The sequence below is a fragment of the Penicilliopsis zonata genome (assembly GCF_001890105.1).
Source record: "Penicilliopsis zonata CBS 506.65 unplaced genomic scaffold ASPZOscaffold_11, whole genome shotgun sequence".
NCBI lineage: Eukaryota > Fungi > Ascomycota > Eurotiomycetes > Eurotiales > Aspergillaceae > Penicilliopsis > Penicilliopsis zonata.
This window is the reverse complement of record NW_019208920.1, coordinates 255092-283079: the sequence shown is the minus strand read 5'-3', so window position 1 is coordinate 283079 and position 27988 is coordinate 255092. Positions and strand designations below refer to the sequence as shown.

Sequence of the window (27988 nt, the reverse complement as noted above, 5' to 3'; positions counted from 1 at the left end):
TTGATGGTATTCATTCAACATGAACGACGTCTGGCTTCTCTTCATCGGGTTCCGGCCGGCCGTTGTCGGTGAAGACGTCGATCTTGGCGGACTTGAACTTCCTGGCGCTGATGCGGCGTTCGAAGAGCATGTCGAGCTCGGCAAAGGTGCGGCCAGCCGGTTCAGGGACCCGGAAGTACACGTACACGATACTGCAGGCGCACAGGCCGGCCCAGAACAGACCGGCGTAGTTGCCCCAGTTCCAGGCGGAAGGGTTCAGCATGTAGGGGGTGACGACGCTGCAGAGGATGTTGGCGACGATGTAGAGCGCGCGGCCCAGCACGACGGTCTTGATCTGTAGGCGGCGGGTGGAGATCTCGGACACCAGCGAGAAGCAGACCGTGCCCACGGTGAGCTGGTAGCAGAGGGCCCAGCCCAGCATCATGGATCCTGTGGCCATTGAACTTGCGTTTTTGGCCGACGCGGGCGCAAGACCTAAAAGCCCCATGCCGAGCAGCATGATGAACAACGCACATAGGCCGTATAGGTACAGCGCCCGGCGCCCAACGCCCAGCGTCATGAGGAACCAAGACCCAACCACGCCCAGCATGTTGATGCCGTATTGTCCGATGGCAAAGGAATAGGCGGTGCTAGTCGGCAAGCCAGCCTGCTGCAGGAAATAACTAGAATAGCTAGAGAAGGAATTCCCGCTGAGGTTCTGGATGGCCCAGACCATGCAGACGATCTCGGTGCGACGGAGGTCGGTTCCCTTGAAGCAATCCAGATATGAGGCGCCATGGGAGATGGATTCCTCCAGATGGTTGGTGTGCACCATCATGGCGATCGTCTCGTCGACGTTGAAGTTCGTTTCACGGTTCAAGCTGGTCAACCGCAGCAGCGCTTTCTTCGCGTCTTCGAGCCTTTCTTTCCGTACCAGCCACCAAGGCGACTCGGGAGCGAAAAGGAGACACACCATAAGGGGCACAGGCCACATCCACTGCAGAGCGTACGGGATGCGGTATGACCACTGATCATCGCGGTTCAGCAAGGCCTTGATCACCCCGAGTCCGAGGGCTTGACCAAATCCCCAACAAAAGTTGACATAGGTAGTCAAGTATCCGCGAAGAGCAATAGGGCAGACCTAGAAAGATAACAAAAGGTATTAGAATTCTGAGGAAGAAAAGAGAGAAAGACAACAACACTGTCATCCATAACTAACCTCGCTTGCATATGTCACACAGAGAGTTTGAAAGACCCCCCACGGGATTCCGCAGAGGATCTCACCCACGAGGAGCGCCTCGACGTTCGGGGCCGTGAAGAAGATGGCGATGAGCCCCGCCAAGCTGAGCAGACACCCCAGCACGGTCTTCTTGTACCCGATCCGCTCCGAGAGCCAGCCATTCAGCAACAGGCCGATGACCTCGCCCACGTTGACCCCGTTGCTGAGTCCAGACTGCCACGGGGCCGAAACCTGGTAATCACCGTCCGCGAGGCGGACGCCATACTTCCGATTGAAGGCCGGAAGCGTGTAGAAGGTCGAGAGCAGACACACGTCGTAGCCTTCCATGACGATACACGTCGAGATGATCACACTCCAGAAGACGGCCTTCGGGTACAGCTTCAGCCCCTGCCAGAGGGTCATGTTGTGCTCAGCCTCGGTGGCCTTTCTCGCACTTTCGAGCAGGATCATGGCGTCCTTGGAGGAGGCGAAGTCTGTGGATGTCCCCAGTCCGGCTTCCTGGACCTCCAACATATCGCGCTCATTCTTGCCCGCCGCCATGGTCAGATCAGATAAGCAATAAGGAAAATTAAAAAAAAGGAATGATCCCTATCCGCTGATCAAATTCATCGAGTACCGGGGCCCCATTTATACTCGGTGTGATGGGGGACTTCGTATTGTTTCTCAGAGCCCGTATCTGGTCTAGGAGCTTCTCCGCTCAACCCCAATGCCCCATGGAGTACCCCAGACCGGGCCAGCGGACACGACGTAATTCGCATCATCTGGTTGGCCTCTATAGCCATGGTCAGTAACCTTAATTCGAGAGGCCGATGGACGAGCGGCGAGTTGTTCGGGAACCAGAATCCGCGGTGCTGGCCGTGCTTTTGCTGTAGAGCAGATCTCGGCGCTCTAGACAGGGTTCAAGCCTCTCATATAGAGTCCTGGCCGTCGAGTACGGTCCCCAGAGGGAAGCGAATAACCAGCCAGTCAATCCATTGTGGAACAGCCGCTCGTTTCATCCCCAGTCGTGGTTGATACACAACAGAAGTTGACGAGTAGCAAAGGAACTGTTCGGAGAGGCACCAAGAAAGAGTCGGAACACGGTTCCCGAAAGGTCCACCGGTAGTTTCTTTTTTGGGCCTAGTCCAGGGGCTGCACCAATCATACGCTCGGTATTCGCTGTCCCTCGGCTGGAGGCGGTCAACACTGTGTGAAGAGTCCAAGAGTCTCAGACTGGGCCTTTTGGAAGCCTCAATTACCAATAGGTAGTATCCAGTGGCAGTCTTCGGAGTACTTCTGAGGAATATCTTCGTTGTGTACTATTCTGATATCAAAACTACAGGATGGAAGATCAACATTAAAGGTAACTCTCGGGGAGGTATACGCCGTATGACGCGGTTGGGTTCCCATGCTGACAATGCTGGAACTGCTAGTAATTTCTCCACAAGAACCAGGGCGACTTCGTCACTTAGCATCCTGATAATCAGGGATAAAGATGGGGTACTCCACACGAGTGGAGTGGGAATGTGTGCCCAACACCATGGGTGTGTGAGAGTGGGCACTAGGCACTGGGTAATGGTATCGACCCCCAAAGTCCTTCAGCCCGTTTTCAAAAGCCGACCTCACCTGGATATTACAGAGTATGTTCAAGGAACATATCTAGCCTGGTGGGGGCGGCTATTCTTTGATTCCAGGGCATTTGGTATGTCATCAACCGGGTCTGAGTGACAAAGGTACAAGGGAATGAATACTGGCTATCTGCCTGTTCGAGGCAATGTGTCAAGTCTCAACACGCCAGTGAATGAACCTGCTACTGACTGAAACGACTGGAGCAAGCTGTAGTGACTGCATTCCTGCTCTAGTGAATCCAGAAGCAGAGGCCGGTTCGTGCCGAGAGCCCGTAAGGACCCGAATATCAAGGATGACTAGAGCTTCACGCCTACTCTGGGCATTGCTTAGTAGTAGTAGGCTTTTGCTAGGGTATCATTGGCAGTTGAAACAAACAAGTTGACTTTTAAGTTAAACTCAAATGCTCAGGCATATCTACCTAAAGCTATCCATCTTGATATCTTTCTCCTTGATGGACCTGTAACTGAAAGCACAGACGGATGAAAATCAAAACGCCGAGTAAACGAAGACGAAAAATGCAAGTGAGCGCGACAACATGTGTCGCACACAGTCATCAATGCACCGAGAAAGCGAAGAGCAGGTAGGGAAGCGAAATGAGATTAAATATTGGCGATGAAAATAAATAGCATGGGATCAAGGAAAAAAGTCGTCAGGTCGTCAGTCGTTGATCATAATATATTCATGAGTACGAAATGTACTATAAATGTCAGTAGATAGTAAACTGCATCGGAATCATACTCACTAGAGCTAATAAGGAGTACGAGCATGCTGGAGCGTGGATTCTGTGCCCCAACAAGGCCGGAAAGAAGAGCACAGAGAGTCCAAACGGAGAATTTGCCTACCAGGCCTTGTAGACCTGGCGCGTTGTGGAACTTCGAGGTAGATTCCTCTACGATGGCCTGCATATTCGCCGCCGTGGCCATGGCTTTGTCAAGGAGTGACTGTATAATCTGTGTGTTCAGTCGAAGGGTATCTTGCGCGTGAGATTGTGCAGCTATAGCCTCCGACTGAAGTGACTGTGCTTTCAGGAGGCTTCCGGCTTTTGTCTCCGATTCTTCCAGAGCTGTCTGCACATTTTGAAGACGCTGGAAAGAATTAGAGCCTTTCTCTTGTATCTTCAGGGGCAGACAATCAAACCTGAGATATCATAACTTCCTGTTGTATAACGAGATTCAGTTTTCCACCGAGCCAGTCCTGGGTGCAGTCAGTGGATAACGTTTCAGAGACATTTGTCTCAGCAAAATCGCTTACCAATGCTGTATCAAAACTTCCCAATTCCTGGGTAAGTCGAGTGACGTCTCTCTCCAATATAGATTGTATAGAAGACCGTAATGCTGTAGTGAGTTGGTTGTTCGCCTCGAAGCCTTCCTGATGCACAGACATCAGGGCCTCATTTCTTTCCAATTCAGCTTTGTTAATATCTCTCAGTGTATCTGAGAGAAATGCCAGCTCGTAAGTTGCATTTCGGATGTCCTAGGTAACGTTAGAACTAATCTTCCAAGCCCTATACAGTTCCTGACCTACATTCTGTAGAACGACAGCCTCCAGATCCACTACCCTCAGCACTGCAGCCACGCTTGAAACCAGAGAACCCACAGTAGATTCCAAATCATGGATGAAAGAACTCATCGCACGTTGCAATTGAGACTCCGTCTCACCCATTTCACGACTCAGGTTCGATCGCATTGATGCGACAGCTTTGGCAAAGGCGTCATGTTGAGCAGACTCGGCAGCTGCTCTCTGTAGGGCATCCTGAAGCCCCTGATTCAACTTGATTGTACTGTCCACGATCGATCTATGTAGTTCCAGCAGTTCATCCTTCTCAGTCTCGATTCTAGCTGCCTGGCAAATGATCATAGCATTCTGCCTGCTATTACTGTAAGAAGTCCACCATTGTGGTCGAGATTCCATTGCTTTGAGACACGACTCGAGCGCCACAGGTGTTGTGGATTCCGAGAAGTCAATTTGAAAATTTGACTTTGTAGAGAGACCAAAAAGCCCCTTCCGTTGTTTTTTATTGACTGTGATCGGAATACACGAAGTTGGAATCGAGGCCCCCGCCCCTTTCAGTTCGCAGAGGGCAAGTCTCGCAGCGTACAAAGACTTGACATAATCCAAGGCTAGGTGTACATCTGGAGTGGCCTTCTCTGCAGCCTCCCCGATAGATTGACACGAGGTAACTAGTTTTGTTGCTGCAATCCGGTTACAGGAAGGAGACGCCTTCATCGATTCCAGGAGGTCTAGAGCCTCGGTCATAATGGTATCATGCTGTCGAGACCTAGTGTTGAGGAATGAAGCGAGGTCCACGTTCTCGAACGAGCTCTCAATCTGAGTAGAAAGGTCTGGCGCTGCCATCAGTAGGACACGCGGTCTTCATTTCCCCTATCGGAAACTCACCATGCTGTATTATATCCGATTTTCCGAAGGCCAGGGGAGAAAAGACAAATAGAAGTAAGAATGAGGAAAGGAAATGAATGAAACCCATCTTCACGGTCTTCAGGGCGTACAGCCCGATTGGTCTGTAAAGCAAAGAAAAGAAATGACAGTGCTGGGGATCCGTATAGCTAAACGCGCAAAATATCGATCCCCTAATCAAGGAAATAATTATAAGACAGGGTCATCTGGCAAAGAGTGGGCAACAAGTCATGATCTGATGGGAGAAGGAAAGCGTGGAAGAGACGGGAATGAGGAATTGAAGCATTTCAAGAGCTCAGACGGACTCTCACATGACTCTGTACGCATGCCAGAAGCAACTTTCTTCCTCACAGAATTTGCCTGGGAATTTCTTTTAAGTTAAAAGAAAGAAAAGAGAAATAATATTGCCTTAATAAATCGTTTAGTATATAGTAGTCACGTGGTATAGCACACGCTAAACCTATTTCAGAAACCACGGCCTGCGGACAAATTCCATCTGAGATCGGAGCTGCCAAGTCAATAAAGCAGCCAACCACCCAACATCGCCATGTCGTGCTCTATATCGCGAAGCTGCTTGAAGCAGCTGACACGGGACCCTCTGAGAGGGAGCTCGCTCCCTGTGTTCCTGGCACCGGCTTTCTCCCGCCCTCTTCGAGCGCAATGCTTCTCGTCGACGTCGCCGGCCCAGTCCCGTATTGGCGGCGCTCCGGTCTCAGTACCACCGGAAGTGTCTCTTCAATTCATCAATATCCGGAATCCTAAAGTGCGAGGCCGGGGAAAAGAGATCCCAAATACTGCTATTGAAATCAAGGGGCCATTGGGTAAGAGAGACAGGACTCATCATTGCCCTTTTTTTCCCACTGCCATGTTGATCCCCTCGGGCTAACTCACAATTTCTACCCTTAGGCGAAATAACCATGAAACTTCCTCCCTTTGTTGATGTCGCCCACGACGAGGCCACGCACAAGGCTTCTGTCTCGATTTTGGATCCGTTGATTCCGCACCAGCGTGCCATGTGGGGTATGGATTTGCTACGAAGATGAAGACAGAAGAGTTTTGTTCTAACCGATGATTCATCACCTTGTAGGAACGGCCCGCGCACAACTGCAGAACCATATCCTTGGAGTCTCGGAAGGACACATCTGTATTCTCAGTCTGGTTGGTGTGGGTTACCGAGCCATGATCGAGTCCACCGCGACCACTATCAAACCCGAGTTCCCTGGCCAGCAGTTCGTGTCTCTCAAGCTCGGATTCTCGCACCCCATCGAATTGGGAATTCCCAAGGGGGTCAAAGCTAGCACTCCCCAGCCTACGCGTATCCTACTGGAGAGCGTTGACAAGGTGGCCGTGACGCAGTTTGCTGCTAGAATCAGAGCGTGGAGGCAGCCGGAGCCGTACAAGGGCAAGGGTATCTTCGTCAACGGGGAGACCATCAAGCTCAAGGCAAAGAAGATCAAATAAAGGATGGCAATTATTTGTTCAGGGGGTCGGTCTCATTCTGTTTGGGCTTGTGTATATTTAGGCGCTGTTGCTTTCTATATCCTCAGTACCTACCAATTGTATTCTAGATACACATTTCTGCCTCCACACTTTATGTACAACATTGTTCTTCTATAGCTTCAACACAGTTTTAACCGCATTAATGACCTGATCCTGAATGGCCTTGGGAGCCGCGACCACGCCCTTGTTGGCAGCCAGGGTCCTGCCTTTGCTGAAATCCAGTCGGTTGCCGTAGATATCAGTCACCTGGCCGCCAGCCTCCCGCACGATGAGATCCCCAGCAGCGTGATCCCAGATCTTCTCCTGGTAGTCCTTCTTGACCGGCAGACGCAGGTAAATGTCACCGGCTCCACGGGCAATGGAGCAGTATTTGGCCTGGGAGTCCAAACGCACGCTGGGCTTAGTGATACCCAGGAGTTCGGCGACAGCGGCGTTGTCGCCCTGGGCGGAGTGACCTGCCTCAACACCCTCGCAGAAGACGGCCTGCGAAAGATCGGGAACGGGACGCATGGAAATCGGCTTGCTGGCAGCGAGAGTGCCGTTGGAAAGAGGGCGACTGGTGGCTCCGGTGCCCTTGACTGCGGAGAAGAGGACGCCCTTACCGGCATCACTGGTCTGCTGGGCACCGGTCTGGGAGGAGATAGTCACAGAGTCGTCGACGGGCAGATTGGGGCATCCAATTGCCCCGACTTGGACATCGCCGTCCACGATCAAACCGAGACAAACGGCGTATTGCCCACCCCGAAGGAAGCCCTTGGTGCCGTCAATGGGGTCCAGCGCCCAGATACGTCCCTGAGCACCACCGGCGCTCTTTCCCTGATCAATAATGTCCAGCATGGCCTCCTCACTTGGCAATTGACCGCCCAGCAAATTGTTGCTCTCCTCATCCTCCAGTTTGATATCCTTGACCAAGCGCCAGATCTCAGAGCTCAGAGCCTTATCCTCTCTTAGAGAGCTGGCTTCTTCCTCAGCAACAATTTCATCGTTGGGGAAGTTCTTGCGGATGGCCTGAATAATCAGAGCTTGTGCCCCAAAATCGCCAATGGTAACAGGAGACTTGTCATCTTTCGAAACGGTGCCCTTGGCCTTCTCGAAGAAGACCTTCTGGGTCAAAAGGCTGGCGCGCTGAACGGCGAGTTCGGCAATGAGCCGCTCCTGCTGGTAAGACATATTTGATGACAGGGAGGTGGTAGAAAAAATTCGTGGAGGAGGGGTAATGTCGGCGATAAGATGGGTGAGGCGGGATCGGAAATGGATGACGACGCTCAGGGCCAGGACGAAAGTGGAGCAGACGATCAGCTGTAGGAGGAAGCGCTTCGGATTGATTGTCGAGTGGGTTTTCCAGGGCACTGGCATAGAATCAGAAATGACAGATCTGCTCTGGCAGGTAGCAGAGCCTCAACAACACACAAACAATGGTTGATGGACCAGAATGCAATTGTAACAATAATAATGCCAGTCAACCGATTCCCGGCAGCGCTTTCACGTTGCTCCCTCAACCTGGTCCCGCCCTAGTCCTCTTTGGGCCACCCCGGACGACAGGCGAGGGGCAGTCACGAGCCAGACCAGCATGTGAGATGTTTTGTCACAAAAGTTTGCCTTGAAAGTCTGTACAACACCCCTTCTTCACCAGTTTGGGGGTTTGACAGACATCTCACTTGAGATCAGACCAGCCTGGTATCCTTATTTTTGCAACATATCCCTATCAACTTCTTCAACGACGCCCGAGTCGTTATCACTTGGTTAATCAGCCCACCGGATAGCACGGGAGTTTTGACGACGATAGTATCTGCGATTCTTGGCAACTGACAAGTTCCTCTCTCTTCCAACATCCTGGAAACGCCTCTCGCATAATACCGAGGCCGAGATATACCTGAAACGGCGCTCGAATAATCCCTACGAGGGCTTAGATTGACGCACGGCCCCTCCAGACGTCATCGGTGTCGAGTCGCGCATCCTACCACGATTTTCAACGCCCCAGGGCTGGCTATTGAAGATTTGGATGAATTGAGATTGGAATACAAGGGAGAAAATAGGTTAGAAGCATTCATTCGGCTTTTAGCTGAGTTCGACGTCTAGAATTGCTGACAGCAGGTCTCCAAAGCAAGCCTTCCTCCACCATGTTTCACAGCTCGGTATGTTTATTATTCTGCACCACCACAACCTAAAACGAATGTCTGGTCGCTGAAAAAATATGCGGCTTGAAGAAGCCGTACTCTGCAGTGACAGTGCAGATCGAGGTCCTCACGAGTGAACAGTACGAGATCGAGGACTCGAGTGGAATTATTGATCTCATCGAAGTCATTCGCATCCAAGCTAGTGGCCCGAAAGAAGCAAGCCGTGCGTTACGCAAGAAGCTGTGAGTAGACATCCGCCACGTCGAGAGCGTACTTTTAATTTTCTAACAATTACATAGCAAATATGGTAACCTCCACCGGCAGTTAAGAGCACTCACCATTCTCGACTTTCTCATTCAAAACGCCGGAGATCGATTTCTGAGGGAATTCGCCGACGAGACCCTTCTAGAGAGATTACGAATTGCTGCGACTGATCCTATTTCGGATCCCCTGGTCAAACAAAAATGCAAGGAACTTTTCGGCCAATGGGCGGTGAGTTACAAGAATACACATGGAATGGAACAGATCGCCGCCCTCTACAAGCAACTGCCTAAGAGAAAACAACCCGCAAACTTGGCCAAAGCAAAGGTTTTGCGCGATGCGGGGGAGTCGAGTGAACTGCCACTGGGGCATTCGGTCTCTATATCTGCTGGAGATGGACCAGCCACGGTTCTCAGTAGTCCTAAACACAAATATTCTTCTAGCAAATCGAAGAAGAAAGAGAAGAAGACCCACGAAAGGAAGTTTAGTCTGGATAAAGAACGCCCAGAAATTCTACAGAGTCTGGCCTCCTGCTCGGTGGCAAGCACCAATCTCCTCAACGCCCTTAAGCTTGTCAACCGAGAGACTAAACGTGTGAGCGAGGATGCAGAAGTGATCAATAGATTCGAGACATGCAAGAAGCTCCGGCACCAGATTCTTCGATACATCCAGCACATCGAGAGCGAGGAGTTTCTTGGAAGTCTTATCCATGCAAATGAAGAGCTTGTCACGGCTCTCACGGCATTTGAGGTCCTTGACAAGAGTGTCGACTACGATAGCGACAGTGACCAGGATGTTCTCGAGGGCAAGTGGCCATATCGAGAGCAAGACATCAGAGAAAGCTTTTCTGGCCTTGCCGTCAATCCCCCCAAGCCACCGAGACCGCCACGGCCTGCAAACCTTTCCATTTCTTCGTTGGCATCCCGCCACAGAGTTTACCCCAGCGATTCAGAATCCGAATCAGAAGAAGAGGATGACGATGAGAACAATCCGTTCGGAGACCGGAACGAGATCCACGTCGATCAGCATCAACGTACTTGGTAGGTCGAATGCCTTAAACTCCGTATTGCTGCCTATCAGTAACAGTCCTCCAGGAAAGAGGTTTGAAGACATCGCATTCAGAAGAACTACCTCAAATGCTTCGTCTGTCGAGCGCTCGGGTGTCTTTTCTTTCTCCAGCAGTTTGCATAGATGATACCATTGAGAGTCATTGGCAGCACTGGATGATGGACCGGTCCTACACTTCTCATTAGGTGAAAGAAGATTATGAAGGCAGCAACTATGGCTTTCATACTTTGATGTTTCCCTCGGACAGAATATTCTAGTAGTCGGTAAGAGTTGGCCAATTGCGCAGGGTTAGTCATAGTGTGGCGCATTCAGTACCATTATTATATACAAGCAGGATCAGAAATGATATTGGTTTCTTAGATTGATAAGTCCATCCCTACCAGAACCAGATGCATTGCAACTGGGTCACTTCCTACAATACTGTACATATAACCACGGCAATGGCTGCTCCTTGAAATGAAAAAGAGGCTACAGGTGCTCTTTGTACGCTGGAGAGATCAATATAATACTAAGAAAAGAAAACAGCTGCTCAATCCTCCGCTTCATTCCATCTACAGGCTCTTGCCCATGAACTTCCTCTTCGCGAAACTGAGCCACCACTGTTTTAATTCCATGTTAGACGCGGCGTGTACGTGGCAAACAGAGATAGGGAACTTGCCTTGGATGGACTAGGACCGTCAGCGTATAACCTCGCATGAAGACGAAGCGCAATCTCCTGTCTCACTTGGGAGATATATCTAAGTTTAAATTGTTAGCCATTGTAACACTATCGATTCCCCGATCCTTCCTTTTCACAACGTACGCTCTGAGGGTCTCTGCATCTTGGCGATCGTGAGGTGCCTCGAACGCCTGATTGAGAGGGAACGACACGTCACCGGGAATGGCGAAGTTCTCGAGGGAGGCGTTAATAAGAGCCTGGCCAAAGGAAGAAGATGCGGTTAGATATACAATCACAATCATATGGCGAGACATTGACTCTGAAGCAGGGTATATACCTTCTCGGCCTCCCGAGCTGTCATCGTCGGCTTGACCTTGCCCAGACACTCGCTGATGAAGAGGATGCCGTAGATAAGCATCCGATCCGCCGGTCCATTGATCTCAAAGTTCCGGAATAAGACATTGGCTCGAAACAGAGACAAGACCTCGTCGATGCAGTCGTACGATTCGCTGTCCGCGGGTACGTCGATATCGGCGGTATTAGGCGGTAGCGGGGGAAGCGTGTATGCGGGGCCGCGCGTGCGAGTGCGGAGGGGGAGAATGGGGAAGTTTCCTACATTGATCGTAAGAAGCAGAGTTAGCCATCTCTGGAATGCATTCTCCTGGCGTCAAAGGCTTGACCTTGGTCAATTTGCCCGTGATGCATTGAGGCGGAGGGGGGGGGTTGTGCATGTAGGCATACCAATTACGGGGACATCCCGGTCCTCGAGGAAGATGGAGTGGTAGGCCTAAAACATCGTCAATGAGGAATGGCTGATTTATAACACTCATATGAAGCATAATGTCACATACAGGCATCTTGCAAGTCGGAAGAATAGTCAACGCCTCCTAGAGCCTGTCTAATGAGGGTTGCGATGTGATGGTTGTTCGTTTGGGTTGCAGCGGGAGGTCCGCATGTCATCGCTCACCGCCCGCGCGGCTGTTGCAGGTTATTTTTCCGGTCCCGAACCTCTTTACGCGCCTCGAGAAGCTTCACGCGTCGGCTTGAGACCAGCAAGTATTGTCTCCAGTGAAACTGTGAATTATTCATTGAGCTGCTTGATCGGTTTTTCCAGACCCGGCTTTTCTCAATCCTGCCTCTATCATGTCGGATTTTGAGGACGAAATGGACGTGGACGTGCCCTCCAAAGGGACTGTCCAGTTCAGCTCTGACAACACGAACTCAAAAGCTAAGAGACCAGCAGCAGACCTGCCGGTTGAGGCCCAAGATAATTTACCATGGTAAGTGACTGTTATTATAAATCTTTCTAGACGTATGACACATTCTGATATTAAAAAGGGTAGAAAAATATCGACCCAACACACTCGATGATGTCTCCGGGCATCAGGATATCCTCGCTACAATCAATAAATTTATTGACGCAAATGTATAGGCTCCAATCCCATTCCTACCTTTGAGGCTATAGCTAAGCTCTTTTGGCAGCGTTTACCGCATCTCCTCCTATACGGGCCCCCCGGAACAGGAAAAACATCTACGATTCTCGCGCTTGCCAGACGGATATACGGCGGCAAAAATATGCGACAGATGGTGTTGGAGCTCAATGCCAGTGACGATCGAGGCATTGATGTCGTACGAGAGCAGATCAAGACATTTGCTAGTCAGTCTTACCATTCATGGCGGAACTATATAATGGGAACTAAGAGCCACTAGGCACCAAGCAAATCTTTTCTATGGCTCCCTCAACAACCGCCAATAGCTCCTCTCTTGGCGCCTTCAAGTTGATCATCCTTGACGAAGCGGACGCTATGACATCAACAGCACAGATGGCTCTCCGCCGAATCATGGAGAAATACACCGCTAACACCCGATTCTGCATTATAGCAAACTACACGCATAAACTGTCGCCAGCACTTCTTTCTAGGTGTACTCGTTTCCGCTTTAGTCCTCTGAAAGAGGCAGATATCAAGGTCCTAGTTGATCAAGTCATTGAGAAGGAGAAGGTGCAGATTCGGCCTGAGGCAATCCAGAGTCTGGTTAAGTTGAGCAAGGGCGATATGCGCCGAGCATTGAATGTGCTACAAGCATGCCGTGCAAGCAGTAAGAATATCCTTTCTTAGTAGGCTCCTTTTGGTCTACTCGTTAATCTTTCTCTTGCAGGCAAACCGTTACCCCTAAGGAATGCCCCGAAAGATCAACCTCTCCCCGAACCAGAAGTTATCACCAACGAGACAATTTATGATTGTATTGCTGCTCCTCATCCCTCTGATATCCACGAAATCATGAATACTTTACTTTCCACGAGCGATGTCACTTCCTGCCTGTCAACTCTCAACACTCTCAAGGCCAATCGAGGTCTCGCCCTAGCAGACATTCTCACCGCGCTGGGAGAGCAGTTGCAGAGGATAGAAGTTCCCGCGCAGACGAGAATCACATGGCTGGAAGGTCTGGCGGAAATCGAGTGGCGTCTCTCTGGAGGCGGGTCGGAAGCTGTCCAAACCGGCGGGTTAGTGGGTGTTGTACGGGATGGATGTGAAGTAATGAATATTAAGTAAAGATATATTCCGAGCACAAAATTTTGTATAATGATTTCCATCGTCACATGGAAGCGAAAGTATTTTCGCATCTTGGCAACTAGCGGCAGATTTCCATCTATAGTGACTTGTTCCGAGGCCCTGTAATTACATTTATATAAACCTTTAAGGCACTCGTAAGGACCTGATGTTGATGCCAAAATAACCATACAAAAATCTGCGGTAGGCTGTTCTCTATATTTCCCCATGTAACTGACTATAATCTCATTTGGATATCGGTATTGGCGTCACCACTGTCGGTAGCAGTAGTTGCAGGAGCTGTGGTTTCCTTCTGCGAGACTTTCCTTCTCTTTCGGCTTTGATTGCCAGCTGCCTGGATATGGTCTTGCGCCGGCAGAACACGGATGGCATGAAATATGTAACCCTCGGGCCCGCCACGGCTGGACATTAATGGATGTGTACGACCGGGGAGAACCTGCCATGAGCGCACTCGGGAGGTCTGGACTGACGCCGCGACGAGAAGCGAGGGGTCGACTATGAATTCGGCCTCGAGTTCAGCCAAGCCCTGTACCTGGTCTTCTTCATCCTGCTCTCTAATTTGCCGTTTTTGGGTGATGAAGGCTGTTTTGCGATGTGTGGAATACAGATCGACGAGTTCGGACAGCGGTTCAACGGTGGGTGAAAATGCCACTACAGAGGCAGAGCCGGTAAGTAATGGCACAGCGTATTTCATGATCGTGGCAGGTTCCATCAAACTGGCGACGATAAGACCATCAAAGCCCCCCGCTCGGGCCTCATCCACAACATTTCGAGTCCGCGCCCAGCGATTCCGCTTGCGATAAAATGCATTGCGTTTGCTGGCCTTCATCGTTGACAGTGTCTCCTGCGACGGTTCCTCTGGCTCATTTGAGTATATAGGATCTGTGCTAGGGTCAACGAGTTGCAGCCAGGACACCGTTTTCAAATGCTTGAAAAGCGGGTGAGACTCGTCTGGATTATCATAGTCGAAGCCAAAGTACTTCAGGAGAGAAAGATTGGGTCGTGTATGGGCATGAAGGAGGGTGATTGTATTTCCAGAAGCAGACATGGGCTGCTGATGTGGTGAGCGGGACGGTACGGAATCTTCCGCACCGGGCTCTGTCTGGTCTGCTTCAGTCTGGCCATCTTCGTTGGCCGGATGCTGCGATGGTTCAGGTACTGTAGAGGTTGCTTCATCATCGCCATCTTCAGAGAATAAAATGCCCATTCGCTCAGCCATCGCGGCAACGATGAGACCACCAGTTTCGTCGACAACGAAATAACGACTGTTGGGCCTTGACCCCATGGCATCCTCAATGGGCGTATTTCCACCATGATGAACATTCCCCCAACACCCAATCAGCCCGATTGCCTCATCTCTCAGCTCCATGATTTTTGCCGCATCCTTTTCACCGAGCATGTAGTTGGTAAGGAAACCGACATCCAGAGGAATCGGGGTAAATCGCCTCATGTACTTCTTCCGCTTGCGCAAAGTGTACTTGGCGAGGGAGAACGCGGTCTTCTGATCCAGGGCTGTGTGTGATTCAAGCAACTTTGCGATGATCTCCCGCCCTGCACCACCTGCCTCCTTCTTCAACGCCTCAATCTCCTCCAGCGTCATCTTCTGCGTGGACGAGTCGTCAACGATTTCGCGGTTCGTGCGCATGGGAGCATCGCCATCACCATACATCTCCAGCTCTTCCCCCTCTCCATCTGCCTCTCCGGAGCCATCACTAATCAAGGATTCTGCATGGAGCTCAGCAGCAGACACAACGCGCAAGATGTTCCCATCTTCGTCGGGGGTCTCGGTGATCTCGAAGGTGAGGTGGTACGGTCGCCCGATAATCTGATTCGCAGGGAAGCTGCCGTATTTTCCTAGCGAAACCGTACTGCGAGGAAGACATTAGCGCCACCAGAATACCACAGGCTCCCTAGCATTGCCAGGCACTCAACCAACTCACGTATTTGGCACAGGTCGGATGATCCTGGTACCCTCCGAAGGCAACCGAACACCGACATAATCGTTTGGGCGAATATAGGAGTGCATAATGGACTGGAACAGGCTGCAGCTTAGTTCGCCACTCTCAGATGGCAGCAAAGACAAGGCAGGCAGCAAAATAATTGCTCTGAGGTGTTCAATCGAGCCCAATTTTCTTCTTTTTTTTTTTTTTTTTTTATCTTTTATCGCTCCTGCCTTTTTCTGGCAGGGCACGGACCACAAAGCTCCTCCCAATGACCGGGAACGGAACAACAGTATCTCCGACTCTTACTACATAGAGCTCCGCGACTACGTCATCGCTTGATTGGCAGCAGATGCGGAGTGTGGCTGGGCGGGGATGCATGTGATGACGGCTGGTATTTGGTAATTTGAATACGTGAAATGGTAGTATAATACGCATATTTTGAGAGTAGCTGTGTTTTGGTATTGTATTGCACATGATCTGCACTCAGCCGCCGCACTGCCACTGCCTCTGCGCCGTATTTGGTTTCCTGCTGGAGGCCCCCGGGAATCTGGCAGCCTGCAGTCTGTCGGTCTTCTTCCTGCCATCTGCTCATTTGATGCTCACCTGGAAATATCCTTACGATGGCATTTTGCCCTGCATTATAGCATTATAGTACTTGTCTCACCACAGCTTTTTGCATGTTCTTGTTTTCAAATCCACCAGTGGTTTCACCATTGAGAGTGTCGTTATCCCGTTTGCAGCGTGGGAGAGAGAGCCTTGTCAACACCTAGTCACGTACAACGCCTTGCTTGGCCAGATTACACGGTTGTCCCTGCCATGAAATTTCAGCCACCTAAGAAGGAACACTGATTTATCTCGCGTTATCTTGTCTTGGTTTTCTTATTCTACGCTTCCGATCGGTAATTCTACTACCTGATACATACCTGTTACCTATCCTACGCCTCCGCGAGGGTTGCACGCCCCAGTCCACCCTGTACATTTTTCCCATTATTGGACAGTGCAGCCTGTTTCTTCCATAGATAATTCTTGGATACAGCGGTCTTAATGGTTCTGAGAAAGCAACCTCCGCCACATCTCGAGAACTGCGATAAAGGCGACGGTCGTTCGGACCTTCGCTCGCCCACCGCTGCTACGCCCAGTCCGTCTCGTCTTACTCGCCCTACGCGAGCTCTGAGTTCCCCCAAATCCCCTCGCTTTCCAACGCAGGATCCTGTCTTCTCCCCAGATCTTAACAAATCTCCAGCCTTCGACTTGATGTCTCTGCAAGAAGCGCAAAGATCTCCGGTGGCGTCCTCGTTTAATGATACTCAGAATCCGTGGACGGATGATAACGATGAGAGATCCGAACCTTCGAGGCTGTCAGATTCGTCCATCCCACCTCCAGTCCCTCCTAAACATACACAAGCGGAGATATATTCCGAGGCTCGATCAGTGCCAAGGGTGCCGTCCATTTTGGTGGCAGGCACACAACGGAGGATGGCTGCAAACGAGTGGAAAACAGCACATGCGGCAGATGGCGGTGCTGTATGGGAGCAGCCGGAGATACCGGCTGTGCAGCTGCAGTCCAACAATCCGTTTCTGAAGGCCCGTCTGTCAGATTCCAACCCATGGGACAATGACCAGGTTTCAGGTCCACATCAAGATGGCACACGAGCTGCGTCTTCATTTTTAAGAGACGATGCTAGCGAGCAGCTGAGTCAAAGTATGCTCAGATGAGAAAGATCGATTTCTAAGGGTATCACTAACTAGTATTCATAGACGAGGGCTATATTCCCATGACCGCACGGCTATCTCTTCTCGATGACCCAGTTCCCGAATCGCCCTGGGCTGACGAACACTCGATCACTACTTCGCAAGCCCAGCAGCAACCGGCGAGCCAACAAGTCGCCGGTTCCTCGAACTTTGAAAACATCCCATTGTCGATCTACATTGACAACGGGCAAATCAGTGAGCCTCAAGCGGATACACAGGCGCAGCTACCTCCAGCTATAGTATTACAACATCCCAGATCTGCCTCGGAAGAATCCTTTAGTTTTCCAAGCCAACAATCTGCAACTGGACAGTCTCATCTCGAAAATGGAATTCGTACCCCTTCAGTCACCTTATCCAGTGCGACCCCCAGTTCTTCTTCGGATCTCCTGGAGTTGGATTTTCCCGAAAAGTCGAGCTCTCACGCTGAATCGTCTCGAGCTCCATCACCTGCATATCTAACTACAGCTTACGACACATCTGCCCTGGGCAGCGCTCAACAGACCCAACCAGATTCTATTCTACCAGTGTCGCGGACGCTGAATGATTTGGGACCTAGTGGTAGTTCTCATCCGGAACAACCGGCCATAGCGCCACTACCTAAATTATCTGAAGCTGAAGAGAAGCGACAACAGGAGCAGAGATCTGAGACATATTTTATCAGACAAGTTGACTGGACGGATGTTACCGGAAGATTACGCCACTCCCCGATTCTCGTGCAGAACAAGAACGGCCCGTGTCCTCTGCTGGCTCTGGTTAATGCTCTCATTTTGTGCTCTGCCGAAAACACACAACCGCCGATCGTCAAGGCTTTGAAGACGAGAGAGCAGATATCCCTTGGGCTTTTGATCCAAGCTCTATTCGATGAGCTGACCAGTTGTCTCGGACCCGACGATCAGCTACCAGATATTGAAGCTCTCAGCCGATTCCTCACCATGCTGCATACCGGGATGAACGTCAATCCTCGGCTTACTCTGGTAAGTTTTATTAGCGGGTTTTTGCTTGAAATTCTAATCCAGTACTAGGAACCCCCAGGAACTGTTGGTTCTTTCCTCCAAACGAACGATACTCGCCTTTATGGTACGTTTGGTGTGCCTTTGGTACATGGTTGGATAGCATCCCCATCCTCAGAGTCTCATCATGCACTGGTGCGGGTGGCGCAGTACCATGAAGACATCCAGTTGTTGCAATTCCGCAAAGATGAGCTCGAAGAAAGGGTGTTTCGAGGAGGCGCACTTACCCCGGAAGAACAAAAGCTTATAAGAGATATCCACACGATACAAGAGTTTGTTGACGTCGAAAACGCCACCCAACTGAGTAGCTTCGGTCTTGACCAACTCGCTCAGACACTTTCTCCGGGATCTGTATCCATACTCTTCCGCAATGATCATTTCTCGACGCTATACAAACACCCTCAGACCCATCGGCTTTTCACTCTCGTCACCGATGCGGGCTACTCCAGTCATGCAGAAGTTGTCTGGGAGTGTCTGGCTGATGTGAGTGGGTTCAACGCAGAGTTTTTCGCTGGCGATTTTCGTCTTGTCGGAAATACAACCGCAGCATCAGCAGACCCTGGGCCTGCTCAGCATCATATTGTGGGTCCCAGAAGTTCAAGCAATGGTGCAAATCGCACCTCCGCCCCAAGAGACCATTCGAGCTCTTCTCTTTCTGCCCAGGAACAAAGCGACGCGGATTATGCGTATGCTCTATCCCTTCAGTTTCAGGAGGAAGAGCGAGAAAACAACAGAGAATCTCATAGCCGGAACAGAAGAGCTTCGACGCCAATGAACACCTTGACGGCAAGCAGTCAGTCACGACAGAGCACTCATACACGTTCTTCTAGCGCAGTGGATATAGGTAGCGGTAATAATAACTGGAGCCAGCCATCTACAGATCGTCGTCGACCGTCAAGGCAAGACCAACAATACTCGAGACAGTCCCAATCGGATGATCCTCACGATGAAGATCTCCCATCATATGAGCAGGCTGCAAGCAGCAGACCCTATGTTCCACCGCAGAGTTCTACTAGTTCTGCGAGTCCATACCAAGCCCAAGAAACTCGATACTCAAGGCAACAACAATACGGAAGGCGACCACCGGGAGCGACGGTCGCGCCTGGAATTACCCAACAAGCAAATGACCGAAATAAGGATTGCATAGTGATGTGAGGGATGGCATTACATAAATTACCCCTTACCCCTTTCCAGCTACTGCTTTCTGGATTGGGGAGTATTTCAAAAAGCAGTTGGACATTGAGTATAGGTAGTTGGACTTTTTTGCGGGATGCCCTATTCTTATTCTTTTGGCTTTTTCTTTTTTTACTTTGCGGGTTTATTATGACTTCAATGATGCTACGCTGCAATGTATATAGAGATACCATGCGGGTTGCTCAATATATGAGTTACTCAACGTATATACAATGAATTCACACAATCCTATTCTATCTATATTATTTAGCGGCCTACCGTCCACTCCAAGTCAATCCCTCCTTGACCTCAAAAGTGGCCGCCAGGCTGCCCACGCGCACACCATACGTTCCTGGCTCCAGCCGCCATTTGTTGACGCTTTCGTCCCAGAAACTACAGGCATGGTTCCGATCAAGAGTGATTGTGACTCTCTCCGACTCGCCGGGGAGAATCCAGACCTTGGTGAATCCCTTCAATTCACGAGCGGGACGGTACACGGAAGTGCTATCCGAGGGAGTGATGTATACCTGGATGACTTCATGGCCGGGGAATGAGCCAGTGTTTGTGACTGCCAGGCTGATATTGATTTCATTGGAGAAGGGAACAGCTAGGCCGTCGTCGACATGCAAGGCGGAATAGTCAAAGGTAGTGTACGAGAGACCAAATCCAAACGACCACCGGGCTCTGGAATCAAATTCTGGCCAGCGGTAGCCCATGTTCAAACCCTCAGCGTACTGGATGGTGTATCCCGTCTCTTCAGTCCACCGGGCCGGGAAATGGGCAGCAGTGGGGACGTGGTCGGCATCCAGCGTCTTGGGCCAGGTTGTTGCTAACTTGCCGCTGGGGCTGGTTTTACCCGTGATAATATCTGTGATCGCCTGGCCACCTTCCTGGCCGGGGAAATGCGCGTTGAGCACGGCGTCGACGTCGTCAACAAAGCCGGAAACGTCGATCGGATTGCCGCAGTGGAGGACGAGGACTGTCTTCTTAGACACCGCTGCCACGGCCTTGATGAGCCGGGCTTGCGGCGTGGGCATCGAGATCTCCTGCAGGTCGAATCCCTCTGATTCGTATTCGCTGTTTCGGCCAGCAAAGATGATGCTGACGTCTGAGGCTGCAGCGATGGAGACGGCGTCGAATATCTGAGCCCGCTCGTCCACGTACTCCTCGAAGCAGAGCGTTGTTCCGTGCGGGTTAGGCTCGTAATCTCCTTCCCTGGGCACCCGTGCCTGGGTGACGAGGCGGATTGAATACGGCCTCGATGCGGCCATGAAAACTTCGACTCTTTGCTCAAGGCGAGCAGGCTCGAAAAGGAAATCTTCCATGGAAAGTTCCCGCTGGGCAGAAGACATCACCTTTGCGAGGAATTAGTAACGTCTAAGGCTTGACCTTCGGAAGATGCAACTTACCAGATTGCCGTCCACGTAGAGCTCGAATGCCCCCGTTGATCGAGTTGCCAGTGTATGGTGTCCCGTAGTTTCGGGCGTCAATGTGGTTGTCAATTCGTACCGGAACCGTCCTTCCTGAAGGCCGGGCTTGAGGTCCCTTACCATGGCGACTACTGGGACTTTCTGGAACTCGCTAAGAACGAGCTCTTGGCTGTCTGAGTCAAAGTATTTAATGTCGAAGCCCTGTTGCCCATTTTCAGCTTGCGTTTGCTTTGAAGATAGAACCGGAACAAGTCGGTTTGTGTTGACGCCATGAGCATAGCGGACGCGCGAAGGGGCAGGATGACTGTTTTGCAAACACTCAAGTGGTCTCTGGATGTATTGAGGAGGCGCCGATGCGCTTCCGCCGCCGCATATTGTTGGATTCATTGCTGGCACACCAATGACAGCAATTTTGGGAACCTGTCTCATGTCAAGAGGGAGTGCCTTGTTCTCATTCTTCAGAAGGACAATGCCCTCGGAGGCAATCCTTCTCGCCAGATTGTTTGTATTCTCATCGATATCGGATCTCTCCGGTCGGTTTCCATGGCATTCGCGAGTATCGTCCAGCAGAGTCAGAACCCGACTGACACACTTATCAACAGCACTCTCCTCAATCTGGCCACTTCTGACTTGGTCCACAAGTCTCTGTCCCCGGAACACCGATGGACCTGGCATTTCCAGATCCAGGCCGGCATTGATGGCATTTGCGGTGGACTTTGTCGCGAACCAGTCGGAAACCAAACAACCATTATACGCCCATTCGTCTCGGAGGATATCTTTAAGGAAGTCGTTCTCTGAGGCATATACCCCGTCCACTTTGTTATAACTTTGAATTGAACGTTAGATATGGTTCCGAGCACCAAATTACCGTCCGACAAAACATACCTAGCCATCAAAGCCATGGGTTCCGACCCTCGAAGCAGCTCCTGGAATGCCGCCAAGTACAATTCGCGCAACGTTCGACTATTCGGTGACTCGGTGACATCGTACTGTCGTCTTTTGAACTCGCTGTCGTTGCACGCAAAGTGTTTTGGGCATGCTGCCACTGAGCAAGATTGGATACCGTTGACAATGGCGGCGGCTAGCTGACCCGACAGCAGCGGGTCTTCGCTAAAGCACTCAAAGTTGCGTCCAGCACGAGGGTCGCGATGGAGGTTGATGGTCGGCCCAAGAATGACCTGTGCCGACTTGAGCTTTGCTTGGTTGGCAAGCGACTTGCCCAGTTCTTCCATCAGCTCCCGGTTCCAGGTTGCGCCATAGCATGTCGAGCTAGGAAAGATCGCCGTAGGGACTCCATGGTGAACTTCGGAGCCTTTGACAGAATTCACAGAATCAACGAGCTATTGAGATAGAGGCCGTATGTCAGCATGAATTTATATCTAACAGTAGCGAGCGATCGCATACCTTGATCGCAGGAATATCCAACCTAGGAATCGCCGACGAGTTGATAAAGGTAGAGCCAGATAATAGTTCTGCTTTCTCTTCCAATGTCAATCTCGGTAGCCGCGAGAGGAAGCTCTGGTTCTCCGCTGTGATCTCTTTCACTGCGTGTGAGATACCATCTTTCGAAGGTGTGACTTCGGGGGTCTCTGACAAGTCGTGAAGCTGCATCGTTGTAGTCTGTTAAACAAGCAGCCCCTCGATAAGTTCATTAAAAATACAAAAGAAAGAAACCACCGGCTCTCCACAGAAGGAACTCCAGGTTTTTTAAAAAGGAAAACGACTAATTGAAAGCTGGGGGTGCCTCGTTCCACCGTCCACTCTCCAAAGTGGACGATCCTCGTCATGTGATGATTGGCCAGGCTTTGGGCCGTCCACCTCAACGTCCATCCTGGATCTCAACCACTCCTCACACTCCTCACTCCACGTCAACGTTGTTCTACCTATCCCAATTGACTGTGGGGCATGCTAATACATCTTGCTGTTCCTGATGGACGAATCGTCGATTGGCGTAGGAAGAAGACGGCTGAGGTCCCAGGCGAGACATTCGCTGGGGCCCTTTCAGTGTCGTCAGTGCCACAAGAGCTTCTCGAGGATTGAGAATCTCACCAGGCACGCCGAAAACCGTAAGATCGACAGCCATATCATGCATTGAGGTGTATGTACTAACGCGTACTGGGCTGCTAGACCGTGAAACTACAAGGTTCTCCTGCAGTATCTGCAGCCGAGGCTTTACAAGAAGGTACTACATAGTCTTCTCGAAGGGTTGTTGATCTAATGGGGTCCGCTAATCTGTTTCTAGTGACCTATTGAAACGCCATGTTAAGATCCATGGTGATTCTGAACGCAGCAGCAACACTGCCAACAGTCGACGAACGGGTGACTCAGAAGATGCCCACAATGATCATAGCCAAGCTGGGTCACCTGGGGTTCAAATATCTCCGCTAGAGACAGACAATAATCCAACAGTCCCCTCCGTGCAAGTCGTGGCTGCCCCTCAGCCGGTAAACTTGAACCATACACAGATCCTTAATAATGAGGATTATGATCCCCAGTCCGTGCTTGAGGTAGGTACAGGCAGCGCCATGGGTCTCGAAACAGGCCATACTTTTCACCGTGATGGGCTATCCGATGAGATTCCATCGATTTCCATGATACAGCATACTACCGCGTCGAACTTGGGTCTCCGGCCTGCCTCTGCAGACCTCTATCTAGGGATATATGGGGAAGGATCATTCCATACTGACCTGGCCTGGATCCTGGATAACACTCCAGTCAACGACATCAACTATCAGGGTTTTGATAGCACATTCACCGGGGTTGCAGAAGAGCCGTTCATCCACCCACAGCGGCAGCGCATGTCATTAGAAGAAGTTTTACAGGGAGCTACATCGCAGGACTTACCACATCTCAGATCAGATCACGAGAATGAAGATAACTGTACCTTCTCCGATCCACGTCAAACCAACTGGCCGGATGAAGAAGTTCACCTCGAAAGTTCAGGCCCACTCTGGACTACGATAACAGACCCTAGATCTTGGGTAGATTCTCAAGAAATCAAAGACTTCAACGATTTGTGGGAAAAGACTCAACACTGGTCCTGCAAGGTTGACGCCGGAGTTAGGGACCGCATCCTCCAAACCCTGTCGGACAACTCCGCTGCTGATCAGGGTCTAGCTGCCGCTGATGGGAATTCTTTTCCCACCGCAGAGACCTTGGAATACTTTATTCAACTTTATATATTTCATGTACATCCTCGTTTTCCGGTTGTTCATCCTGCAACATTCACTCCTGCCAATTCTCCGTCTTTCCTACTTCTTTCCATGATATTAGCCGGTTCCAACTATACCAAATCCAACCGTGGCAAGTTCTCAGTAGTGTATCTACATACTGTTATGGTAATGTTCCTTCGTTTGCAGTCTTTGGATATCCAATTTGTAAGTCCTTCCAAATGGTTTTCAAGCTCGTTACGTGACTCGAAAGTCTGACGCCTCATCAGTTGCGATCCAATGATAATATCTTCACATTACTTCTTCTGTGTGTTTCCGGTACATGGTCTGGTCAGAAGGCAGCCTTTGAACTTGCAGAAGGAGCTCGTGGAATTCTGGTTACAGCCTGTCGTCGCTGCCGGTTGCTAGACTGTCGACCCAAGACTCAACCCTCTGACCCACAGTCTTCGCGCTCCAAGCGGACAAGGTTACGTGAAACTTGGAAGAGCTGGATTGACCTAGAGCAGCGTAAAAGACTCGGCCTTTCGATATATGTACAGCAGCCGATCCATATCTACCAGCATTCAAAATACGCTAACGTGGGCAGATATTCGATCTTCAGTTCCCTGCACTGTTCAACAACCAGCCTTATATTGGAAAGGCCGAAATAATCAATTTGGTCCTGCCTTGTGCGTCTACGTTTTGGGAGGCAGCCTCACCAGAGGCTTGGAAAGTATTGCTTGGTCCCGCGGAACTACCGTCCTCTATGTATTTCATGGTCTCCATGGACACGTGTCTCCTTTATCCTGCAATCAGAAAAGAGCCGCCGTACGCCCCGCTTGATGCCTTTGGCAAGACTATTTTGATGTATGCTATTTTTGCCCATATCTACGAATGGCGGCAGACAGTCAGCATTGTGGTCTACAAGGGCTTCACTCGTGCTCCAGAGGTTGGTCTCTTTGAGCCAGGAGATGGCCTCAAAGAGCGACAAGGTTGGTTATACAATGCTCTTGCCTGTTGGCGAAGATATTATCATTATGGGGACCCAACATGGAGGAAGATGGGTAGCATGGGGACTGAGCCATCCTCTTCGGGGCTGCTTCTAAATTACCTAGCAGAGATATGTGTGGACACCAATATATCCGATGTCCATCTTGTTGCTGGTCGATCAGGACTAGAGGAAGACATCCACCTCGCAGAAGAGTCTCTTCGGCGGTGGTGTGATGGGACTCGGTCTGAACATACTATCGAACGGGTGAACGCAATGCTGGCCGCCGCCTATAATATCATTGAACAAGGCCATGCGAGCGAATGTGGATTCGAGATCGCAGTATGTCTGCTGACAGGTGGCTTGCTTTTGTGGGTATACCATCGCTTGGGTGAGAGAGGGACCGCAGACGCCCAGGTATGTCTTTATCTTTGGCTACAATAGACGAGCTCCGAGTAAGAACAGAGGCTGATCATGGCTACTATTCCTCGAGAACAGTTGCAAAAGGCAAGCCAGTCCCTTGAGCAGTTCGGCTCGTGGGGGATCTGCACCAACTTCGCACGTATCCTAAGACGGTTTATCGCGTGAAATGGGATCTTTTCTCGGCCTGAGGTAACCCGAGTCTTTCTCTGTAATCAACGACCTCGCTTCCATATGGTATCCCTGTCTATGGGGGCGCAGGTCGTCTCAAGAGTCGTTTCGAGCTCCAATCAACGATAACCCCAAAAATGAAGTTTCTTTGTCCCATGACACTTCGTCTTCGGAACATCCGAGGCTTTGGGTCCACTGTGGACGCGCATTCCCCTGTTCCGGACTCGGCTTGATGCAAGTTCTTCGTGTTAACACCACCATCGAACACATTCACACTACTTTTGGAGACATACGATGACTTCCTTGACTTCATCTATCCCTTGGCTGTTTTGAGCCGTGTGGGTGGTCTTGACTTTGTTGGTTTGAGCTGACTCTGTAGTTGGATAAACGGAGAAAAGACAAAGTGGACGGACCGTCCAGTAATTCTCGGAACGTCCACACTCCACAACGTGGAACAAAGATTTAAGATTTTGGCGGGTTTTGACAGGCATCTTCCCCGGAAAAAGGCTCGGAATTCCCCATGGGCAGAACCGGGATCAGTTTTTGCGTCCACTACTGTGGGGAGGATATATGCAAGCTATAATATGGGGTAGAAGACTGGCCCTGGTTTCCTGCTTGTTGTGTTATTCTCATCGGCCATCCTACTCATTTGGAGCCAGCGAAAGGTCAGCTCAATTTTTAAATGGATCTGGAAAAAGTCGAGCGGCAACACGTCGAGGCTCTCGACGGGGCCGGTGTGTCAGCCAAAGATGAGAAGATGAATCTCGATGAGATCGAGGAGTTTCTGCGGGCAGAAAAGGAAATGCCACTATGGGAAGCCGTCAAGAACCATAAGAGAATTCTCCTTATCTGTTAGTGTCATCAAGCCCGCGCGGTCGTTCTTCACCTTCGATTGACCGTTTTTAGCGCTGGTCTCCTTCCTCTGCGGTATGACCTACGGATACGATACGATCGCCAATGGAACCACAGTTGCGATGCCCAGTTTCTTGCTGAGCTTTGGGGCCTACGACGCAGAAACCGAATCCTGGTACGCCCCGTCGGTGTGGACCTCATTGTGGACATCTATGTCAAATTTGGGCCAGGCAGTTGGCGCGTTTTTGGTCGGCCCCTTGGCCGAACGGATCGGTCGTAAATATGCGATTGTCGTGTTCTCCATCATCTCGTTTGCTGGAGTCGCCCTTCAGTTCACTGCGACAAGTCGTGCACAGCTCCTGGGCGGCAAGATCATCAATGGTCTCACGATCGGTGCGCTGTTGGCTGTGGGAACCACCTATGCCTCCGACGTAAGTGCTAGCTACTCCTGAGAATTCACAGGTTGAGACCATGGCTAATTGGTGATGGGTTAAGATTGCCCCGACCCGTCTCCGAGGCTTGATCCTTCAGGGCCTGGTGTTCTTCTCCGTCGCGATGCAAGGTACCAGCATGGGCATCATTCGAGCTTTTGTGCCCAGTCTGCAACCGAGTGCATGGAAGACCGTCTTCGCTATTCAATGGGCGGTCGGCGGGCTCCCTCTGTTGGCCATTTTTGTTCCCGAGTTAGTTCCTTTTTAACCTTTCCCCTGCTTCGATTTCAAGATTCAAAAAGGTCAACCCCGGCTAACTCGTAGGCAAACAACCCTTCTAGATCACCAGTTTGGCTTCTCTCCAAGGGCAGAGATGAAGATGCGCGCAAATCCCTCCGCCAGCTCTACGGCCCGAACAAGGACTGCGATATCCGCTACCGAGCTCTGGTTCACACCCTGGCAGAAGAGAAGGCTGCCCGGTCTGGGGATCAAGGCTCCTACATGGAATGCTTCCAAGGCCCCAACCTCAAACGCACCCTGACCGCGTCTTTCCTGATGATGACAAGTAATGCCGTCGGGTCCGGGTTTCTATCCCAGAACGTCTACTTCCTGCTGACGGTCGGCCTGTCGGCAGTCGACTCCTTCGACATCGGCATTGGTGGCTTCTTCCTCGGATGTATCGCGATTGCCCTGGGCTGGGTATACAATGATGCGATCGGTCGCCGCCGGCTGTTCCTGATCGGTGTTGCGGGTAACGCCTTGATGATGGTGGTCGTTGGAGGGCTAGGGTTTGCCACAAGCAAGGGCAGTCTCTGGGCCATCGCAATCATCATGTAAGCCTTCTTAAACCATTCTATATATACTTACCTTTTTTATCTCTAACAATGTTATCTAGGAACCTCCTCATCTCCTGGCAGGTATATTCGATCGTCAGCATCTCCTGGACTCTCGCCCCGGAGATCTCCTCGTATCGTCTGCGCCAGCAGACCCAGTCGATAAGTTACCTCGTACAAGCCATCTCGTCGTGGTTCTTCCAGTTCATCGTCCCGTACCTTTATAACACCGGATCCGGCGATCTGGGCGCCAAAACGGGCTTCGTGTTTGCAGGGTTATCAGCTATCTGTCTCGTTGTTGCTTTCTTCGTTGTTCCTGAGACGACGGGTCTCAGCGTCGATGATATCGACGCTCTGTACGAGAAGGGGGTGTCGCCGCGGAACTTTATCAAATATCGTGCTCAGGAGGAGCACTAATTA

General features: G+C 50.8%; 12 protein-coding genes across 12 annotated transcripts; 6 read left to right on the top strand and 6 right to left on the bottom strand.

Annotated features, from left to right (window-relative positions):
• Positions 1 to 10: 10 nt before the first annotated feature.
• ASPZODRAFT_143947 (hypothetical protein) lies at positions 11 to 1759 on the bottom strand (the record flags this gene model as incomplete). The annotated part of the gene is made up of 2 exons (XM_022724961.1): positions 11 to 1120; positions 1199 to 1759. 2 exons carry the CDS (start codon positions 1757 to 1759, stop codon positions 11 to 13), a joined length of 1671 nt encoding a protein of 556 aa, XP_022579816.1.
• A 1451-nt stretch (positions 1760 to 3210) lies between these two features.
• On the bottom strand, positions 3211 to 5391 carry ASPZODRAFT_570040 (hypothetical protein). The gene is made up of 6 exons (XM_022728651.1): positions 5225 to 5391; positions 4352 to 5169; positions 4079 to 4300; positions 3965 to 4021; positions 3570 to 3912; positions 3211 to 3524 (listed from the first exon to the last, which is right to left on the bottom strand). Exons 1-6 carry the CDS (start codon positions 5310 to 5312, stop codon positions 3496 to 3498), a joined length of 1557 nt encoding a protein of 518 aa, XP_022579815.1. The 5' UTR covers positions 5313 to 5391; the 3' UTR covers positions 3211 to 3495.
• A 398-nt stretch (positions 5392 to 5789) lies between these two features.
• On the top strand, positions 5790 to 6703 carry ASPZODRAFT_152979 (hypothetical protein; the record flags this gene model as incomplete). The annotated part of the gene is made up of 3 exons (XM_022725917.1): positions 5790 to 6063; positions 6149 to 6262; positions 6330 to 6703. 3 exons carry the CDS (start codon positions 5790 to 5792, stop codon positions 6701 to 6703), a joined length of 762 nt encoding a protein of 253 aa, XP_022579814.1.
• A 150-nt stretch (positions 6704 to 6853) lies between these two features.
• Positions 6854 to 7912, bottom strand: ASPZODRAFT_69753 (hypothetical protein; the record flags this gene model as incomplete). The annotated part of the gene is made up of 1 exon (XM_022729602.1): positions 6854 to 7912. The coding sequence occupies one exon, from the start codon at positions 7910 to 7912 to the stop codon at positions 6854 to 6856; it is 1059 nt and encodes a 352-aa protein (XP_022579813.1).
• A 936-nt stretch (positions 7913 to 8848) lies between these two features.
• On the top strand, positions 8849 to 10382 carry ASPZODRAFT_133946 (hypothetical protein). Its single transcript, XM_022723394.1, has 4 exons — positions 8849 to 8877; positions 8950 to 9101; positions 9159 to 10160; positions 10215 to 10382. Exons 1-4 carry the CDS (start codon positions 8863 to 8865, stop codon positions 10225 to 10227), a joined length of 1182 nt encoding a protein of 393 aa, XP_022579812.1. The 5' UTR covers positions 8849 to 8862; the 3' UTR covers positions 10228 to 10382.
• A 357-nt stretch (positions 10383 to 10739) lies between these two features.
• Positions 10740 to 11703, bottom strand: ASPZODRAFT_152976 (hypothetical protein; the record flags this gene model as incomplete). The annotated part of the gene is made up of 6 exons (XM_022725916.1): positions 10740 to 10787; positions 10847 to 10925; positions 10991 to 11103; positions 11184 to 11458; positions 11588 to 11633; positions 11698 to 11703. The coding sequence occupies 6 exons, from the start codon at positions 11701 to 11703 to the stop codon at positions 10740 to 10742; spliced, it is 567 nt and encodes a 188-aa protein (XP_022579811.1).
• Positions 11704 to 11989: 286 nt separating this feature from the next.
• Positions 11990 to 13398, top strand: ASPZODRAFT_70044 (hypothetical protein; the record flags this gene model as incomplete). Its single annotated transcript, XM_022729640.1, has 5 exons — positions 11990 to 12126; positions 12185 to 12272; positions 12329 to 12503; positions 12557 to 12943; positions 13004 to 13398. The coding sequence occupies 5 exons, from the start codon at positions 11990 to 11992 to the stop codon at positions 13396 to 13398; spliced, it is 1182 nt and encodes a 393-aa protein (XP_022579810.1).
• Positions 13224 to 15578, bottom strand: ASPZODRAFT_99213 (hypothetical protein). The gene is made up of 2 exons (XM_022730608.1): positions 15357 to 15578; positions 13224 to 15284 (listed from the first exon to the last, which is right to left on the bottom strand). The coding sequence occupies exons 1-2, from the start codon at positions 15440 to 15442 to the stop codon at positions 13634 to 13636; spliced, it is 1737 nt and encodes a 578-aa protein (XP_022579809.1). The 5' UTR covers positions 15443 to 15578; the 3' UTR covers positions 13224 to 13633.
• A 338-nt stretch (positions 15579 to 15916) lies between these two features.
• On the top strand, positions 15917 to 19504 carry ASPZODRAFT_133943 (hypothetical protein; the record flags this gene model as incomplete). Its single annotated transcript, XM_022723393.1, has 3 exons — positions 15917 to 17061; positions 17118 to 18085; positions 18134 to 19504. Coding segments are annotated over exons 1-3 (2764 nt in total), but the record flags the coding sequence as incomplete, so codon positions are not given.
• ASPZODRAFT_99208 (hypothetical protein) lies at positions 19492 to 22426 on the bottom strand. The gene is made up of 4 exons (XM_022730607.1): positions 22129 to 22426; positions 21610 to 22064; positions 20704 to 21550; positions 19492 to 20649 (listed from the first exon to the last, which is right to left on the bottom strand). Exons 1-4 carry the CDS (start codon positions 22333 to 22335, stop codon positions 19570 to 19572), a joined length of 2589 nt encoding a protein of 862 aa, XP_022579807.1. The 5' UTR covers positions 22336 to 22426; the 3' UTR covers positions 19492 to 19569.
• Positions 22427 to 22654: 228 nt separating this feature from the next.
• Positions 22655 to 25449, top strand: ASPZODRAFT_143938 (hypothetical protein; the record flags this gene model as incomplete). The annotated part of the gene is made up of 6 exons (XM_022724960.1): positions 22655 to 22790; positions 22852 to 22906; positions 22967 to 24101; positions 24164 to 24427; positions 24481 to 25278; positions 25360 to 25449. 6 exons carry the CDS (start codon positions 22655 to 22657, stop codon positions 25447 to 25449), a joined length of 2478 nt encoding a protein of 825 aa, XP_022579806.1.
• A 685-nt stretch (positions 25450 to 26134) lies between these two features.
• ASPZODRAFT_17513 (hypothetical protein) lies at positions 26135 to 27985 on the top strand (the record flags this gene model as incomplete). Its single annotated transcript, XM_022727044.1, has 5 exons — positions 26135 to 26303; positions 26359 to 26735; positions 26800 to 26987; positions 27077 to 27568; positions 27631 to 27985. The coding sequence occupies 5 exons, from the start codon at positions 26135 to 26137 to the stop codon at positions 27983 to 27985; spliced, it is 1581 nt and encodes a 526-aa protein (XP_022579805.1).
• Between the last annotated feature and the right edge of the window lie 3 nt (positions 27986 to 27988).

Excerpts from the sequence above, each read along its gene's own strand:
- ASPZODRAFT_99208 (XM_022730607.1), bottom strand. The coding sequence starts at position 22,335 with ATGCAGCTTCACGACTTGTCAGAGACCCCCGAAGTCACACCTTCGAAA. Across the intron at positions 22,065-22,128 it reads TGGATATTCCTGCGATCAAG|CTCGTTGATTCTGTGAATTC; the intron begins GTATGCGATCGC and ends CTATCTCAATAG. Across the intron at positions 21,551-21,609 it reads CCCATGGCTTTGATGGCTAG|TTATAACAAAGTGGACGGGG; the intron begins GTATGTTTTGTC and ends TTCAATTCAAAG.
- ASPZODRAFT_570040 (XM_022728651.1), bottom strand. The coding sequence starts at position 5,312 with ATGGGTTTCATTCATTTCCTTTCCTCATTCTTACTTCTATTTGTCTTT. Across the intron at positions 4,301-4,351 it reads AGGCTGTCGTTCTACAGAAT|GACATCCGAAATGCAACTTA; the intron begins GTAGGTCAGGAA and ends AACGTTACCTAG. Across the intron at positions 3,913-3,964 it reads AGGAAGTTATGATATCTCAG|CGTCTTCAAAATGTGCAGAC; the intron begins GTTTGATTGTCT and ends AATTCTTTCCAG.
- ASPZODRAFT_99213 (XM_022730608.1), bottom strand. The coding sequence starts at position 15,442 with ATGCACTCCTATATTCGCCCAAACGATTATGTCGGTGTTCGGTTGCCT. Across the intron at positions 15,285-15,356 it reads ATCCGACCTGTGCCAAATAC|TACGGTTTCGCTAGGAAAAT; the intron begins GTGAGTTGGTTG and ends TCTTCCTCGCAG.
- ASPZODRAFT_133946 (XM_022723394.1), top strand. Across the intron at positions 9,102-9,158 it reads CGTGCGTTACGCAAGAAGCT|CAAATATGGTAACCTCCACC; the intron begins GTGAGTAGACAT and ends ACAATTACATAG.